Below are 18,898 nucleotides of genomic sequence, written 5' to 3' on the forward strand. Positions count from 1 at the left end.
TGTCCGAAATAGTTTTCCAGTTTCACAGCAATTTCCTCCCCTCCCCTCCCCGTCCATTAACTCAGAAAATAGGTGTGAAGATTTCCAATGACATCCTTTGTACTTTCTAAGAAAGATTCCATTAGCCTTTGACCTCGTTCTTTATAAAACTATTCTTAAGGTCAGACCAACAAGCCTTTCTGTCTTTGTTTATGATTACGACTGAGATTTTGTTTATTTCCATTATTTTTATGGGATGGAATAAATTGTTTAAAAATTAATATAATCCTTAAATTTTGAAACTGCTCTTTTATTGCTGTTTAAAGCGTAAAAGTACATTGTACAACAAAAGAATCAACAACGAAATGTCTCGATCAATCAAAATATAAGAAACATCTTAGGACAAGCTGTCTGCAGTAAACTGATACAATGCATTTGGGAAAACTGCACCTGCTACTGCATATCTTAGGAGGGAAGGAAACAAGATTACAATCTCGGCCATTTTCGGGCAGTTATGGTTGTTTCAATGTAGGGCCATGTGGGGCAGATTGGATAAATCATCAGTAAATTAGCACTTAGAAGATTCAGCATTACAATTAGTTCAATCTCTGGTTTGCTTCAAGTATATGCGGGTTCCACTTTTTCTAATAGTACTTCATCAATCGACAGCTCAAAAATTTTATATTTGTGTGAACTTAACTCAGAAACGCACATTCTATACTTTTCCTTTCAAGTTTGCTGAAAATTTCTGCAATTTGGTTGTTTGGCAGAAATGTGCGATGCTTGTTCATTAATTTATCTAATTTTTCATAAGTATGTGTAAGCAAATTAAGTAACGACTTTTAAGTTATTTAAACTATTTATAGGGAAGGATATTAAGGTAAATAATTTATTTTCGAATTTATGTTGAAATTCTTGAATTGTTGATGAGAATTTTTAAGTGAATGAAATAATTATGAAACATTAGTATAAAATATGGTAGACAAATAGTGTGCGCAATGAATTGTCAGTTTATCTCTCAGCACTATCCTCATCTTCAGGGCAGATGTTTTTATTTTATTTGGCTTATAATTCCTTACTAAATGTAGTATTTCATCTCGATGTACTTCATCTTTGATATGATTTAAATCGAATTCGTCATCATTATAATTTGCTTCCGATAGTGAAGAAAGTGACACAGAGGTTATTGAAAACGAAAAAATTTCGATTGACAAATTAGTCGGTATTCTCGACACAGCAATTATAGGACTTGAACAGCGGAACTTTGTAACTGAACAAGAAATTATGTCTGTTTATAGAATTAAAGAGAAAGTATTATCACATAAAATGAAGCAACTTAAACAACTTGCATTGAAAGAAATGTTTAATAAAGTAAGCAAATAAATATTAAGCTTTTTTTTTTTTTTTTTTTTTTTTGTAAATTTTGATGCCCTTTAGATCACAGTTGCTCTTTATTTCATAAATTACGGTTTCATATTTTAAATTTCATAATTTCTGCATGCCGTCTTACCAGATTTAAACTGATGATCTATAATACGGATAAATCGATGATCCAGAATCGCCGAGTCCTGATGAGTCCGGATTAACGACTTTTGACTGTACTTAAAAAATTAGGACATTCCTTACAATGTCTTACAGAGAAATGAACTTTAAGGTTTTAAAATTTCAATAGAATTTTCAATTTGAATTTATTGTTAAAAATGATATCTACAAGATTTTTTTATTTAGAAAAATTATTTATATCAAAATTCTGTGATTTTTGTTTTTCCACTATTGCATTTTCCTTTGTTTCGCTAATTTTGTAATGCTTTTTTCTGAAAAGGCTTTTCTGTCGCACGTATTTGAAGCAAAGCGCAAATTGTTGACCTTGAACTAACTGTAATGCTGAATCTCTTAAGCACTAATTTACTGATGATTTAAAACGCTTTTTTTTTTTTTTTTTCCTAAATATTGTAGAGGTGGACGAAGCAAATTCAATATTCCTTTCACTAGGCATTCAAACTTCTGGATTTATCGCGTGTTTTTTTTCTAAAGTACTTGCAAAACACCACAGCTGAAGGATGATAGGTTATTTTTTAAATGCTGAAAAAAATGTTTTCTTCTTTAACATTGCCTTTGAATTTATCACAGAACGATGATTTGAAGAGCTGAATAAATTTTTCATTGAGGACAAGTTTGAATGACAGGACAGGTTTATTTTCTGTCCTGTTATTCAAACATGTATTTATTTCAGCCCGACTAATTGACATAATAAAAGCGCAAGGAAAAGCCGGAACTCTGTTGTTGCGTACATAGATCCATATTGAAGAATTCTGATTGCAAAGTATGCTAATGAGTTGACTTTGTAGCATCTAAAAACTTGGCAGTCGAGGCAGTTTTAATTCCATTTTTGTTTGCAATTGATATTTGTGGCCACAGTTCACTTGGCACTCAAGTTGTGCCTAATCAAGAACATTAACATTTTTGATAGTATTGCAATAGAAAGCAGCATAGCGAAATTACGTCCAAGTAGAGACAAAAGCTGAAGTGCGTAGTTATGCAAGATGGAAGCACACAAAGAGAAAAGTTTTGGTTTGAGTTAAAAAGTTTCAGTTTACAATTATTACGTCATCAGCACTGCGCAGGCCATGCAAAATCGAATGATTTAGAAATGACGCAATCCAGAGAAGTCATTACAATTTTTATAACAAAGGAAGAATTAAAAGGTTACCGTTAGATTAAATTATAATTTTGATTTGCATATTTTTTATTTTGCATATATATTCTCCCCCCCTCCCATGTTTAACATCACTTTGCAGAGCACTCGTACAATGATGTTAGCTGCCATCATGCTTTGGAGATTTTTGATTACCTGCATTCCCGCTGAAAAATTGTGCACTTGTTAGTGACTTTGGAGAGCATTCGTGGACTCGTTTCTAACTAATATCTTCTCAAGCTGTGCATGGCGGGCACCAGCTATTTTCAAAATGGTGGGACACTAAAATTTTCACACAAGAGTAACTGATCAATAAAATTTAGAAAGTAGGAGACCTTGGTAATGAAATTGTTATCTTGTTTGAGAAATCCTTTTTTTTATACTTTTGTTTGTTTATGCATATGTATAGTTATGTATTTTTATGTTTTATGCTTTTGTTTGTTTATGCTTACAGCATGTTTATTACAGCAATTTATTTTTCTTGAATCTCGTTAGAATTAATCAAAGGTCACTTTGTGCAGAGTCTGGAACAGACATGCTATTCGCATACCTGGGTTGCCGTAGAACTTTTTGCGACATACTTGCTTTACCTCACGATTACTTTTTCATGACCTTTTGGTGCAGATGCAAGTAATCATAAAGGGCTTGTTCTTTAGGACCTCCAGTGTATGTAGATTAGTTATATAGACCTTTAACGCTAATCTCTTTTGGGGAGGGAAAAACAAATTGGGTGAAAGTGAAGGAGGATTTGTAATTTTTTGCATGATACGGTTGTCAGAAATTTTCATGCAGAAATTGCATGATATCATGGTGTATGTGGTAGATTGCACCATCTTCCTGGATGTTCGACTTCAAGAAGAGTGATAAACTTTTTAATATCTTTGTACAGGGTGTCCGAAAAGTATTTCCCTGATTACATAAATTGATAACTCAGGCTAGAAGTAAGATACAAATATGAAACTTGTGTCGAATTGTTTACAAACTATCAAAGTTTTTTTCCTGTTTTAGGATCGCAGTACGTAAGTAGTGGATGAGGTGCAGTGCCCAAGAAGCCACGTTAACCACAGTCGTTGAATCGATCCCTCTAGTGATGTTGGCTAATGTGTGGACGGAAATTGAATATCGCCTAGATGTGCTACGTGCTACCAAGGATGCTCATGTGGAAGTTTACTGATGTGTGAAAAAAACTTTGATAGTTTGTAAACAATTAGACACCAGTTTCATATTTGTATCTTACATCTAGCCTGAGTTATCAACTTATGTAATCAGGGAAAGACTTTTCGGACACCCTGTACATTGGCAGCATACATTATAATTTCAAATATTGTTCAATGCTAAAAACAGCAACAAAAATGCTCTTCAGCAATGAGTATTAATTTTATTTGGTGACATGGTGTACAGTACAAAGTCCGAGGTCCTGACACCCAACACCCGTATCTTCTAAAATCTGGTCCTCAAAGCCACCAACAATTGTTTTTTATGAATTTTCTTATACAGTACAAAGCCCATAATCTGGATGTCCATTATCCGGAATAATCTATAATCCAGACCTCAAAGGCCACAAACTTTTTTTTTTGTATGCTTTATGCATGCGCATAAAGAATGCGCACGTTTAATGTATGCTCCATGCATGCGCGCGTTGAAAGAAATGTTTAATAAAGTAAACAAATAAATACTAAGCTTTTTTTTTTTTATATAAAATTTGATACCCTTTAGATCATAATTGCTCTTTAATTCATAAATTACGGTTTCATATTTTTAATTGTATAATTTCTGCATGCCATCTTACCAGATTTAAACTGATGATCTATAATCCAGAAAAACCCCTAATCCGGAATCGCTGAAGTCCCGACGAGTCCGGATTACGGACTTTGTACTGTATATGCTTTACAAATGCACATCCCTCCATAATAATAATAATAAAAAAAAAAAAAAAAAAAAAACATGTAGAAAGTCCCGATTCTTAATTTCACTTTGGCACTAAATAAAACACCTCATTATTGAAGAAACAATCATTCTAGTATAAATTTGTGTGATCAATAATTAATATAGTTCTAACAAAAATTACATTAACAATTAAACTGAAACTATGTATTGAATAATTTATAGTTTTGCGATGCATGAGTAGATTAATAAACAAGCAAAACATAGAAGTTCAAAAACAGTTTATTTCAGATATTAGCTGTAGTGTTGCAGAAGAGAAACTTCATCCCTTTCACAGTAAATTCATTTTTTAGAATAATCTTCATTTTGTAGCAGTGTAACATTTGACTGTTAGTCCAGTAATGAAGGAATTTTTCTTTCCATTTCTTTATTTATTATCAACAGTCTATGAGCTTGTTCTTTCTATTGAAAGTCCATCTTTCACAAATAAAACTTAATTGTGGGTCGTGACCCACAGTTTAAGAAACTCTACTTTAGATCATAAATGCTTCATTATTTCATAAATTAGTATTTCATATTTTTAATTTTATACTTTCTACATGCCATCTTACTACATTTAAACTGATGATCTAATATATGGAAAATTCCCAAATTCGGGATTGCCTAAGTCCTGACGAGTCCGAATCTCGGACTTTGTACTGTATATGTTTAGCAGCGAAACAGAACTATAATGCAGACATTGTGTGACCATTAGATAACAGATGGCATATTTGCTTATTGTTAAAAATCTGCGCTCTATGGTGTTAAAACTCTAGTGACAGATGATTCACTTATTCTACTGCAGTTCAATTTAGAGTAAAAGATATATTAGACTGCGAGTTTTTTTTATTCTCTGGATATTTGAAGAAGAAAGCATCCATTACATTAGCCGTAGGTCCTAAGTATCAGTTACCACACAAGAACTAGGCTAACTTATTTTTTAAATTTAGTAAAGTTTTTTTCCTGGTTTGGTGATCAAAGTTCAGCTCTACCACACAAGAATTTGGCTAACTTATTTTTTAAATTTAGTAAACGAGTTTTTTCCTGGTTCGGTGATCAAAGTTTACGTCTCTCCTGAACATTTTTATAATAATGTAACGTAGATTTCTTACATATAATTATTTCAGCCGATTGTGGTACAGTATGAAAGATGAAGCTACTTTTGATATGATTGATATTTTTCATAGAGTGACTAAGTTGGGGATTTGCTGGTAAATGTAATACATCAATAATTTGCATCCAGCTGGTAGACAAATACCTAACTGCCTTGCATCAAAATCAGTGTTGATGAACCTTACTGAGGGAAAATAGAAAACATTGAGTTATCTCATTTCTTTTTAGGTAATAAGAATCCTCCCCCATTTTTTTCTTTAAACTGATTTGTTATTATAATTGGCTTTTAATTTTTATAGGTATTTAGATCTGACTACATAGGCTTAAAAGATTGATTTACTATCAAAATCATTCATTTGTTAATTTTTATATGTAAATATATTGCTTTAACATGTAATATATGTATAAATAAACATAGGGTTAGTCCTTAAATAACCAGACCTCTAGCATATTGCACAGATATGGTGGGTGGAAAAACTTGTGAAGCAACATAGTGGGCTGTCTTAGTTATGTATTACAACCAACTACAGTTAGCTCTAAGAAGTGGGAGTGAGTAGATTATGAATCTAGTGAACTTCTCCAAGTGACATATCACAAATGCAGCATTCATTTGAGTAGCATTATACCATCAAATTTCAGCCTGACTGAAAAATATGGGAAGAGACTTTCAACATGTTGCAGGCAACTTATGGGAATGGTTGCATGTAAAGAACACAGATTTTTATTAGACATAAGAAAGATATTAGAAAAGAGGGCATACAGGATAAAAACAGATAAGTCAACTTTCCATGAGAATAACAGATGAAAATGTAAATTGTGTATGCAACCTTTTGAACAGTGATCTATGTAGATTAATCATGGACAAACTAAACCTGCTGAAAATGCAAGTCATGAAATTGTGACAAATGCATTAGCCGAACAAAATTGGTGTCAGAAGTTCTGACATTAATAGACAGCCATAAGTAACAATGTGTCCTGAATTGTTGGAGCATGTAGCAACAAACTTTATGCATCATCTGATCATATGAGGTGTATCATCAGTCTTTAGTATCTCCAGACAAAATGCCAAAGTTTTAGATGGCATGTGCTGAAGCCAGCCTGTAGAAGGCTTGGATGAGCAAGTTGAAGATCAAAACACTGTTAATTTTGTTCTATGATTTGATAGAGATCATCCCTCTCTAGAGAATGGCAGTGAATGCAGATTTTTATATTCAGGTACTGGCAAGATTTTTGGAAATGGATCATTCATGTATGTCCCAAGATCTCCAACATCTGGATCCTCCATTGTGGCAAGAGGAAGTTTCTGACCAAGAACAGAGTGCCAACCAATGCTGTCATAGCTTGTTCTGGGGCTTGGGGTTCTCTGGTTTGAAAAGAGATATAAGGACACAACCATTGAAGCTTTTTAAGAAGCTGTCACATGGAACATCCACAACAGGAATTTGTGAAACATTATTGGGAGCATTGTGTGTCTACTCAAGGGCTAATTTTAAATATTATTAAATATACTTCTCTTATTTAAAAGAAACTGAATTTCCCAGAATAAATCTGGTTACTTTCAGACAAAACCTTTATATAAATAACAGTATCAGACGGTCCTTTATCTTTTTTTTTATTGATAATCAAATACATATTCTCGAAGCTTTAATTATTTACCAAATGATATATTTTCTTTTGTTTCAGGACAAAATGAATCCACAGTATGGTGGCCCATTGGAAGCTCGAGCCCCTTTAATGCCAGCATATAATCAGGCTCCTCCATCAAATTCATACAATGCCTTTGAAATGCATGGAGGGCCAGGTAATTATATGTTATATTTTATTTATAAGAGATTTTCACAGTATATCACTGAAATGACAAAGCATCAGTTGATGCATTCCCTTTGGCCAAAAACTTGTTTATTAAGTATTAATTGAGAATTATTATTATTAGTTATTTAACTGTTTGTTTGTCAAGAACATTGTTCAAGACATAAACAATGTTACACCCACAAGAAGAGATTAGACAACTACAAACATCAATGCCTTTTAAAGAATTTGAACCTGGGCTCAATGATATGGCTGTAAGCTTTGCTAACTACCATACCAAATGAGATGGTATTAATTTATACTACACTTTGGGAAACCTTCTAAACAGATGGCATTTTTTAAAATTATTGCATAATTTTTAAAGATGATAGTGTGGTTCTGAAAAGAAGGTGGGGATTGGCTAATAGCTTATATTGATAAAACTTCAGTGTAGAATTTTCTTGAAATAACAAGTCTTAACCAGAATACAGCTATTCATTGAAGTGGCTTTAAATCAGTTTTACTAACTCAGTTCTTCAATTTAATGATTTCGAATGCCTTCTTTTACTTTTCCTGGGAAAATGACTTACTAGTTTCGTGTGTGATGGACCTGAACACAATTATATTTGTTTCCTTGAACTTGTATAACTATTAATACGAAGTTTTGAAACGGATATTTTTTCCTGATTGTTACCTAACTCCCATTGTCCATATAGTACGATATGAAGATTACTCTTTTATTGATTTCTTCAGTGGATCTCCATTTCAATTTTGCATTTTGTATCTGTGGAACAAATAAGATTAGCTGTTCACCTTTTTATATTTTGATGAAACTATCAGTATATCTCATCTTTTAACTATAAGAAGAATATTTTTGTGGTTGTGTGTAAAATAATGTTAAAGTTATTTGTAGATGCAGAGCAGGCATATGCGATTTATCAGCAATGGCTGAATATTGTCATCATTGATATTAACAGTTTCTTGCTTATTGTTATCATCAGTTTGGAAATTGTGTTAAGTGAAGTGAGTTGATAGTTTTAACCTTAAATTCATTACATTGGAGCTATCTATTCTTTTAAGAGATGTTATAATTACTAGAATTTGCTTTATTTAAACTGCCAAAATGATCTAGAAATTTGCCTGCTTACTTATATCAAGTCAAATATTGCATTAAAAATATGTAAAAAGTGCTTAATTTCTTTATAAACATTTTAGCAGATTCATGATCTACAAGTTGAATCGACTGACACATAAATTTGCCATGCTTAATTCCTCAATAGTCATTGTGAATTTGTATGCAGAGTCATGTGTCGTGAACCGAATAGTAGGAAATTAGTTGAGCTATATTGATTGTCTGTTTTTAATAATTCTGGTTCCGCTAATGGCTTAAAAAATACGTGTTATTTACATCCATCCATGTTTATAGTCCACTGTAAAAAAGACCCTTGTTTTCTGGTTTAGCTACTTTTTTTTTGTTTTGTGATCATTTTCACAAGATTGTGAAGGTCCCTTGTAGTTTCATGAAAGACTTTGTTATGTTAATTTAGAGTAATGACACATAAAAAATTAGAATTTCAAACTTTAAATCCACTGCTTAATAAACATGCACTTGAAAAATGTGAAAGATTTCCACTTGAAAAATGTTACATTATTAAATATTGCAAAATAATTATATTCTGAATTTGCAAGAGCATAATAATCTGTGATTGATGTTTTTGTTTAAGTACCAATAATTTCTAAAAGCCTACCGATCAGAATAAAAGAAAAATGGTTAATGATTTTTTTTTAGTCATTAAGATTTTTTGTGTACTTTAATGTAACATATTATTTTTTCTTACTTAATTTTTTCTTAAATATGCTTTATATTAATTTTAAGAACTTAAAAATAAAATTAAAAAGCAAGCGTAAACATTAATGTATATAAAGTAAATGCGTAATTTTAGCATATCATCTTGGTGTTATGTGATGCTTTAAACATTATGCGTAATATATTAAAGACATTTAATTAAACCTATATGACATTTAATTAAACAATCTTTAAACATTTTTATACTTACTATATCCTTAATATCTCATCACTATTGCAAACAGTTGTCTACAGTGCTTGCCTGATTTAAGGCAATGCCTTTTTTTGTATTACCATATTTTGGCCATTCTTGTCCAAATTTAGCGTGATTTCAGTTACAGCAGGTAACTAATTCCCCTTCCAAACTTAAAAAACTGCGTTCTGAATATTTCCAGTTGCTAAAACAAAATCTTGGCTATTGAATAAAATTCATTTGACAAAAAAGAATTTCTCGTACTTACGCATTATTGCAATCGCCTTAGAAAAAGTCACCATACTCTGGCAAATATGTGCGTAACGCAACCATATCCTTTGTAAGTTTCAATCTGAAAATTCATCTAATCACCTTTTTCTTCAAAAAAAAAAAAAAAAAATTGCCAAACAGAGACAAGGTGTGTGCTAATACAAAAGTACCAAATTTCAGTTTTGACCGTTTCAGTGTTTATTTCTGCATTCCTTTAAAAAATATATATATAAATGGAGAGTAACCAGACATCCAGTATTTATGATTGTATGTCGCGTTTTGTCCTTGATTTTTAAAAGAGACTGCTTCCACGTGTAACTAATCAATTTCTCTGCTAAATGTGTCAACTCATACTCAAATATTTTTTTTATTATGAATAATATTTGGCCTTCAGAAAAAGTTGATTACAGGTGTCAACACTAGAAGAACATTTATACTTGGAAAATTAATTTTAAATATCTATATAATGAATTTAATAAGCATATAAAATCTGGCGAAGAGTTTCTGAGAAAAATGTTAGCTAAGAAGTAATATTCTATCCATTAATTTTTTCAAATTATAAATGGTCCAAAAATGTGTAGTCTGTTTTCTTGTATATTAACTATTTTGTTGTCAGTGCTGCACAGTTTTATTTTACTCCTTTATACAAAATTGTCCTGAATATGGGTATCACCAAAACATTTTGGAGAGGGAAGATGGAGACAAATAACTGCATCAATAGATTTTTATTTAATTTGTTAAAATTTACTCTTTGGTACTCCTTGGCGAATTGTTCCTTTTTTTATGCCAAATCGGTGCCAGAAAGGATTGGCACCAATTTTAAGATGGTGCCGATACTTCTCCCCGCGACACAAAATCAAAACAAGGAGTCAAAGACTTACACAAACTCGGTGTCCATGTACACATCGACCTATTTTAACGTAAAAAATCAGAGAATTGCACAAACTAGGCATTGCACTCTGCCTTAACTTTGTCCATCTACACATTGATCTATTTTCACTTAAACAAAATCAGGAAGCTAAAACAAAGTTAAAACTATCATGTTAACCAGAAAAAATTCGCTATTGTCCTAACCCAAGAGACAAACAAACAACCAAAAATACACAGAGAGTAATAAATAACCAAAAATACATATTTCCTAACATAAAACAACAAAAACAAACAAATATTAACAAACAGACATTTTAACAAAAATTAACAAACAGACAAATAAATAAATGAAATGTCAGTTTTTTAACATAACTTTTTTTTCACGTGCATATGCTCACACTCCCAACCACTACCTCCTCCATCCACCATGTAAGCAATTCAATTAAATTTTTGGTCGTTTCAGCCCATCCTGTGTTAATGGCAGATAAATACGTACAATAGCCTCCAAACCATCAACATTCATCTTGCTTACCTCAGACATACTCAAATGATGGTGCAACCAAACACAGCAATTGAAAAGAATGGTAAGAATAAAAAAAACCCGGTCCATACAAAAGGGTTACTATTACAAAAAATAGCCAAAATCTCAATTTATCACAACATGTTTGGTGATATTCATAGAAATAACCCCTTTTTAATGACAAAAATTTAAAAAAAAAAATATTCCCCAAGGCTAGTTTTGCCAACATTAGCAACTGTAGGGTTACCGGAAAACCTGTTTTCACGCAGTGGGCTTCCAGATTTCATGAACAAACAATACCACTTGGTGATTTTTTTTAGACAGAAACCAAGGAGTACCGTACAGTAAAGATCAGCTATTTAATTTTTTAATGGGGGCTCAGAAGTAAATTATAAAATTCAGTATGGCAACAATGAAAAATACAATGTATTATACATATACTTTAAATGCATCAATACGAAACATGTTTACTCGTTTCCAGCAGTGTCATATCTCCACAAAGCACACAAATCTTAGATTTTTGTTTTACAAATATGGTAACATTATAAATAGGAGCATAGGAATATATAAGTAACATTCAAAGTTACAGCAATTCCATAATTAGATTGACAGTAGAAACTGAGACAATTTTTTCCATAGATGCAATGTTAACCCCTTCTTTGTCGAATCTTTTTTCCGAATTTCTGACCCCTAAAAAGCATTTTTTTTTTAATTGCTGAAAATTAATATATGTTCTCTCCTCAATTCAAAAATGCAAAATATTTTTGACAGTAAGCAATTTTTGATGGATCTACAGGTGGTCAAATATGTAATATCCCATCCACTGATCATCAGTTTTCCCTGCAATGCATCCAAGTTTTAAATAAAAAAAATTACAATGTGATACCATATTTATTAACTCTCTTGTTTTTATGTGTTTAATATAAATATCCACATAAGATAATTATTAAAATTACATAAAAAATGCTTTAGAAAAAGGTTTTCCAACCTTATCATTACAGCAGCTTTACAATCTGCCTTGGGCATCAGAGCATAAAAACCACATATATCACAAAACCAAAATCGTTTATTTAATAATAATAATAATAATAAAAGAGGCTATGAATATCAAAAATATCTTGAATGTGTTTTTTTTTAGTTGAAATTCTAATAGATATCGTGTGAATATTCAATAACAGATATTCAAGGCGGCAAATCTCACTGTGAAAATTGTGAAGAAACTAGGACTAGTCTTGCTATCTCTTAGCAATTTTCAGAAATATTAAAATAATCTTGGAATTTAAAGCAACATACGAATAATGACGAATTCAGTTTCAAGGATGGAATTTTTCACTTCATCGCATGACGCCAACCTTACCTGCACAAAAATGCTGAACGTGTGAGATCCGATGCTGACCTAAAAGAGGTTAAAATAGGATAGATAATGCTCAGTTAAATTTTTTTTTTTTTTTTTAAATGAAGACATTTACATAATAGAATTATAATTCATGACATCTGTGTGTAGTTTAAAAAATTATCAATAACACGAATTTGTGTGATTTAGTTCATAATCATGAAATTGATTTTTTTTATATGGAGAAGATTTAAATATTATAAGAAATTTGTTGACATTAAACTGATGAAGTTTTGAGTTCCTGTTCTCTCTGTTGTATTTGTTTCTTTTGTAAATCACTTTTCGAAAAACTTTATCTTCTTCAAGAGCATTTGACTTCTGATTAAAAAAAAGAAAAGAAAATTCAGGTTTGTTTCTGAGTTATTCTGAAAAGTCATGTCTGTATTTTGCAGTTATGAATAAAGGTTATCCGCCAGCAAATTATCAAACTGCTGGAATTCAGAATGGCCCATCAATTAATTTTCCTGGTCATATGCCAAACCAAAGTAATTCTCAAGTGCAATCTGCTGCAGTGCCTCCAGATCAGATGATTAATAATCAGGTAATATGCCTTAATAATCAGGTAACCAAAATATAATAGATTTTTAATAAGCCTTTACAAATTTCATTATTGAAAATGCTGAAAAATTATATTTGTAAGAAAACATTTTATGTCGCTTTTTTCGTATAAATTGTAAAATCTTCTCAATGAGTGTTTCAGATTTTTTAATTACTGCAGATGCGTACCGTGTAATATGTGTGTTTATAAATGTGCAATGAAATGTACTTGTTCTGAAACTAATTTTTGTTTGATCTTTTAATTAGTTTTCCTCTACACCATCAGAACTGTCTTTTTATTTTGTTTCCTCATTTTTTCCATTACTAATTATAGTCTGCTTCTTTAGATTAGGCACCTCAGCCCCCCCAAAAAACAATGCCTCATAACCATTGTAATGATTGCTACAGGAAAAAAGGAAGATAAAATTTTAATAATCTGCTAAAATCCTTCAATTCCCTCTAAAAAGCATGGTACAGTCGTAAATGAGAAGAGGGTTGCTGCGGCTGTCTTGCGACTAATGCCTATTTTAAAGTAATTCAGTGTGCCCATTTGTACCTATTTTAAAGACTATAATATAGGTTATAATGACCTTGCCAGGAAATTATAGTTGGTATGTTTCAGTGTTGGGAGAAATCCGGTTGATAGCAAGCTATTGCCCTTTTACCTGCTTTGCTATTTTGCTGGTTCCTATTAGGTAGAAGATTGAAAATGTTAAGCATATTAAATATTTAGCAATGAGAAACTAAGAAAATTTTCACTAGCTGTAGAAACATAAATTTTGTGCCCACGTGTAGATAGTGTAGTGGAGTAATTGCATTCTTAATATTTTAACATTTACATGCACTGTCCATTGTTTGCTGCACTGTATCTGTGCGCACTCGTTATAGCGCGAGTATAAAGACTTGAGGACTTACTTGCACTTGAGTGTTCCTTCTTGTTCGTGGTCGACATTTGACATCAGCTTATCATCATGTATTTAATTTTATCTTTTAATTTTAAATAAAGTTAATTTTATGATTTTCTGGTTATGCGTTGCCAGAGTTGAAGTGCTCGAGGAAGCTGAAAATTGAGATTCTGTGATAGCAGTTCCTGTGCAGACGATTCTATAGTGGAGCTACAAATCAGGAATATTTCAGTGAAAGTACTAACTACTTAGTATGTCAATGCTAATATTGGATAATGTTTTCCCAGGTGATGGTAAATTTCAGGGTGCAGGTAGGACTGGTTCGTGGGAATTTATTCTCCCCTCAATATTAATGTGTACAGCATTATTTTATGTAATGAATGTTTTTTATTTTTGTTGATATGCATTTTCATTCCAGTGTGTATCCCTAATAGGTACGGATATGTAATAGGTTTTCTATCCTGTTTAATGTAGTTGTAGGAAGTTGATTGTCGTATAATGAAAATTCTGTTGATGACTTAGCAGCTGAAGTGTAGCAGCTACACATGTGTCACATGCTTCAATAAAATTACCGTCTTTTTGGAAAACAACCCCTGCCTTATGATTTATGAGATTGGAATCACAATTTTCTCTTTCCAGCATAACTTTGGATTTAACAAAATTTAACCAAGCTGTAGACTCTGATATACTTAATACTGTTGCCGATATCATTCTAAAATCCTTCTGCTACTGGAAAATATGATGTCCTAAAACAAAGATTGGTTTCATTTCATGCTGAGAGCAAAGCATCAAAAATTCATACTCTGTTGCAAGAATTAAAGCTTGGTAAATAACACCGTTCTCAGTGATTGACTCGTATTCATGCTGTGGCAGGTGATATTATAGATGAACCCTTGCTAAGATCTTTGTGGCTTGGAAGGCTTCCTAATAGAGTACAGTCTATTTTAGCTGCTCTTTGTAAACATGTTTGGAGTAAATTGGCTATGGTTGCTGGCCAGATTACTGAGCTTGCATCTCGTTCTTATGTGAATACAGCTATTGTGACTCGAGCCAAGAGAATCTGCTACCACTTATTTGAAACTTCAGGTAGTACAACTGATTAAAGTCAGTGAGTTAACCTCTACCTTGGAACATAATTCTTGGAGTCCTAAGTGTAATTTTCGGGATTCATACTGGCACAGCAGTTCACACAAACGTATTAACCGTTATAAAGGTCGAACAAATAAGCTTTGCTTTTATCATGTAAATTTTGAGGAACAAGAAAGGATATCCCAGGCTCCATGTTCTTTTCACCAAAAGGCAAATTAATAGGGTGATCACTTTCTGGCCAAAATAGCTACTGTCAGGTGAATCATATACTGTTGGCTGACTCCTCTACAAAAATAAAATATTTAATTGATACTGGTGTCGATGTGTTGGTATTACCAAAAAAAATATGCTTTGTGTTCTAAGTCTTCCCAGAATTTGGTATTATTTGCTGCCAGTGGATTTAAAATTCCCACATTTGGCACTACATCTTACTTTGAATTTAAATTTACGTCATACTTTTACTTTGTTATTTGTCACTGCAGATGTAAATCAGCTAATTATACAGGTGTAGATTTCCTTAATATAGATAGATTACTTGTTGATGTTGCTAATAATCACCTTATTTATTCAAAAACTAATTTGTCATCGTGTGGTAAATTATTTGGGAATTCTTTTGATTAGGGTATATCTGTATTTTTTGGTGATTCTAATTTTGATAGATTACTAGCTGAGTATCCCAAACTCTTTAATTCTTATTATGTAACCAACAATAATCAGAAATCAACAATTTTCCAGTATATTGAGACTAAAGGTCCTCCTGTGTTCTCTAAACCTTGTTGTTTGTTGCCGGATTTATTCCAACCTTCAAAACAAGAGTTTGACCTTATGTCACGAAGAATCATTCAGCCATCCAAAAGCCCTTGGGCCAGCCCTCTTCAGATGGTTCTTAACGGCGGTCGCCAAACTTTAGAACTTCATAGACCACTAAATATATAATTTCTTATTTGGCAGACCACTAATATGAATTTAGAAAAAAAGGTAAATATATTTATATGGTAATAATCAGAAACCGTTTATTTTATTAATGCGAAATGCAGCCATTAGAGGTAACAAAGTTATAGAGCAGTTATTAAAAAAAAAAAAAAAAAGAGGAAATTTTAGGTTTATTTAAGTATTACACACTTTTAGTGTGATATTTGTTCCTGTTTGTTTGACATCAGTTAGTGGATTTTTGGTTGTAGTCATATCACTGCAAGAAGAAGAGCCACGTTTATTTCAGACCTGTACCAAGTTTTAATTGATGTTCCAATTGAAAACGTCTTTTCACACAAATATGTTGTCAAAAATTGAATTAAAATTTCAATTCCTTTCCACTGAGTGATGAGTATTAATTTTTTATAGAGAGACAAAAATGAGGTCTTGATAAAAAGACTGGAATTTAGTTTTTAAACTGTCTCGCAAGACAGATCAATCTGGCTTTCTTTTTCATTCCTGCGTAATTTGCCATCTTCAGTGTTTGCTGACAATGGATAACAATTTAATCTGCATATTTCCATGCCTAAGATCTTCTTGCTTTAGGTAATAAAAACCAAACTATTCTGCCAGTGACTGTAAGTGCTGTTGAATAATGGATACCACTTGCTGGTTGAGACCCTTCTCTCCCATACTTTGATTAAAATTTATAAACATTTGTATATTTCCTTCTGCAATGTTTGCCACAGTGATACTGTTTTTGAAAAGCATATATTTTACTCATACTGTAAACACGTGTTTAAGTTGTCCTTACAACACGTGCCAGGTATGGAAGCTTGGCTACCCACTCAAATCGTCGGACAGGAGTTCTTGAAATTCTGGATTGTTTTGCTGTTGAAGAATAATTTGATTTCTTCACGTAGGATGAACAGTCGAGTCAATATTTTGCCCCTCAAAAGTCATTTCACCTCTGTGTGAAGAAGAAAAAGGTGTGTAAGGCAGTGTGTATACAGAAAGTCTGAGTGATTTACATTTTTCACCTTTGCATCATCTCGTGAGCGATGTCTAGTCATTTTCAGTCATTTCTTCACTTCTGGTCTTAAGAGTGTTAGCAGACTTATTACTTTCTGTACAGCTTCTTTTCCCCAAACCTCTTCATGAGCTTGCAATACACAAGGCTTGAATAATTCTTCTTCGTATATGGCTTTTCTGTTTTGCTATCAGATAGAAAGCTTTTGATAGGGACTTAAACAACCACGTTTTTAAGGTACCTATACACTTTTGCATATTTTCATGCATTTTTTGAAAATATTCAGTAGTTTCTTAGCTAAATCTGAGTATTTTGATTTCGAGTATTTTTTTAGTTTTGAAGGTTTTATGGCATCATTAGATAAACTCTGATGACAGATAGTACAAAAAGGCTGTAGATTCAGCTAACTATTGGGTTCTGGAATAAACCCAAATTTCAAGTAATCTGAATCATATTTTCTTGTTATTTTTGGTTTTTTCCTTTGCACCTCCAGTTTGAATTTTCTTTCTAATGCTGTCTGATCGTGACGAGGAATGTGGATGCTTTGATTCATTGATCACCTCTCGGTAAGTGAATTAATTCCAGTTTCACTAGTTATTCTATCATTAGTTTTATTAAAGAAAGGCAGGATATTCACTTGCATTTTCTCACTTACTATGCTTCTATTATCTATTTTATTTAAATCTGAAAACCATAAAAAAATTAAAGAAAATTATTAATGAATGAAAAATGTCCATAAAAGGTGCATAAATTATGTCCTAATTTTTCTGTGGACCATCAAAAATTTTCCATGTACCACTGGTTGGCAACCGTGGGTTCATAAAGCTAATGGTGATTGCCGCCCTTGCACTGATTATCACCACCTGAATTTTACAGGTGAATTCCTCCATTAGGATAGTTTCTAACTGGAAAAAGCTGAAAAACTGAAACTGGCTGAAAAAGGTAAGTGTCAATTTCATGGGTGAAATTGACACTTACCTTTTTCAGCAGCAATTTCATGGGTATCTAAAAAAATTTCAGTGAGATTAAGGTCTGAAGATTATGGCAGCTGCCCCATATAAGAATTGTTCTCTCTCTCCAGGTGCTCACTAATAATGTTGAGTTGATGGGTACAGGCATTATCAACTAGGAGGAGGAAATCAGGACCAACTGCTCAGTCACATGTAGCTCCTCACAGAACTATCCTTAAAGTTGTACAACAGGGTGCAATATTCCATTGAAATTCCAACTCACAACATGATATTGCCATCTCTGAATGTGAGATGGTGGATAATATTCTCAACCTGATTCCACATGCTTCCTTTTATCCAGACTCTTACATGCTTTTCATCTGATTCCAGGGCAAATCTGGATTCTTCTGTGAAGAGATTGCAGCAATCTGGGACAGTCCAATTGAAATTATGATGCCTCTCTGGATTGGGCAGTTACACTTTAATCTTGTCTCTCTGGATTGGGCACTTTGTGCAACAGAAACACTTAGTACGTGGGATACAGTCTCTTCATATGAAAGCGTCTGGCACTCAGTACTGGCAGATGAAGCTTACCAAGTGACATGCCAACTATAGATGTAACAGTTGTGGAGATTGCTTTATCGATTTCATTTGGCTGTTGTAGCAATATATCCAATCTTCAGAAAGGTTGGTAACCCTTAGTCAACTGGGTACAGGTCACTGGACAACTGCTTGATTTTTTTGAGATTTCAAAAATTATCCTATGAATAAACACATATCAGCATTTAAATGAACCTTTTCAAACCCTTTAGAATATGAGCATCTCAAACAACTGCCTAATTAGCATATGTCCGAACAGTCAGTTATCTTTGGCTGTAACATCAG

The 18,898-nt window shown here is 32.5% G+C and overlaps 1 protein-coding gene across 3 annotated transcripts in view; it reads left to right on the top strand.

The window, feature by feature from the left end:
- Sec24CD (COPII coat complex component secretory 24CD) overlaps nucleotides 1-18,898 on the top strand; it is a 114,596-nt gene that overhangs the window by 6,289 nt on the left and 89,409 nt on the right. For 2 of the 3 annotated variants that reach the window (XM_035372814.2, XM_035372815.2), the window contains exons 2-3: nucleotides 7,394-7,511; nucleotides 12,983-13,131. In XM_035372814.2, the coding sequence (XP_035228705.2) occupies nucleotides 7,400-7,511; nucleotides 12,983-13,131 (261 nt within the window). In that variant the 5' untranslated portion in view covers nucleotides 7,394-7,399. Of the gene's footprint in view, nucleotides 1-3,810; nucleotides 3,850-7,393; nucleotides 7,512-12,982; nucleotides 13,132-18,898 lie in introns of those variants that run through there. The other variant, XM_035372812.2, reaches the window with a different exon arrangement.

This window comes from Stegodyphus dumicola, chromosome 7 (assembly GCF_044657685.1).
Source record: "Stegodyphus dumicola isolate Sdum_Otavi_A_Nest chromosome 7, ASM4465768v1".
Classification (NCBI taxonomy): Eukaryota; Metazoa; Arthropoda; class Arachnida; order Araneae; family Eresidae; genus Stegodyphus; species Stegodyphus dumicola.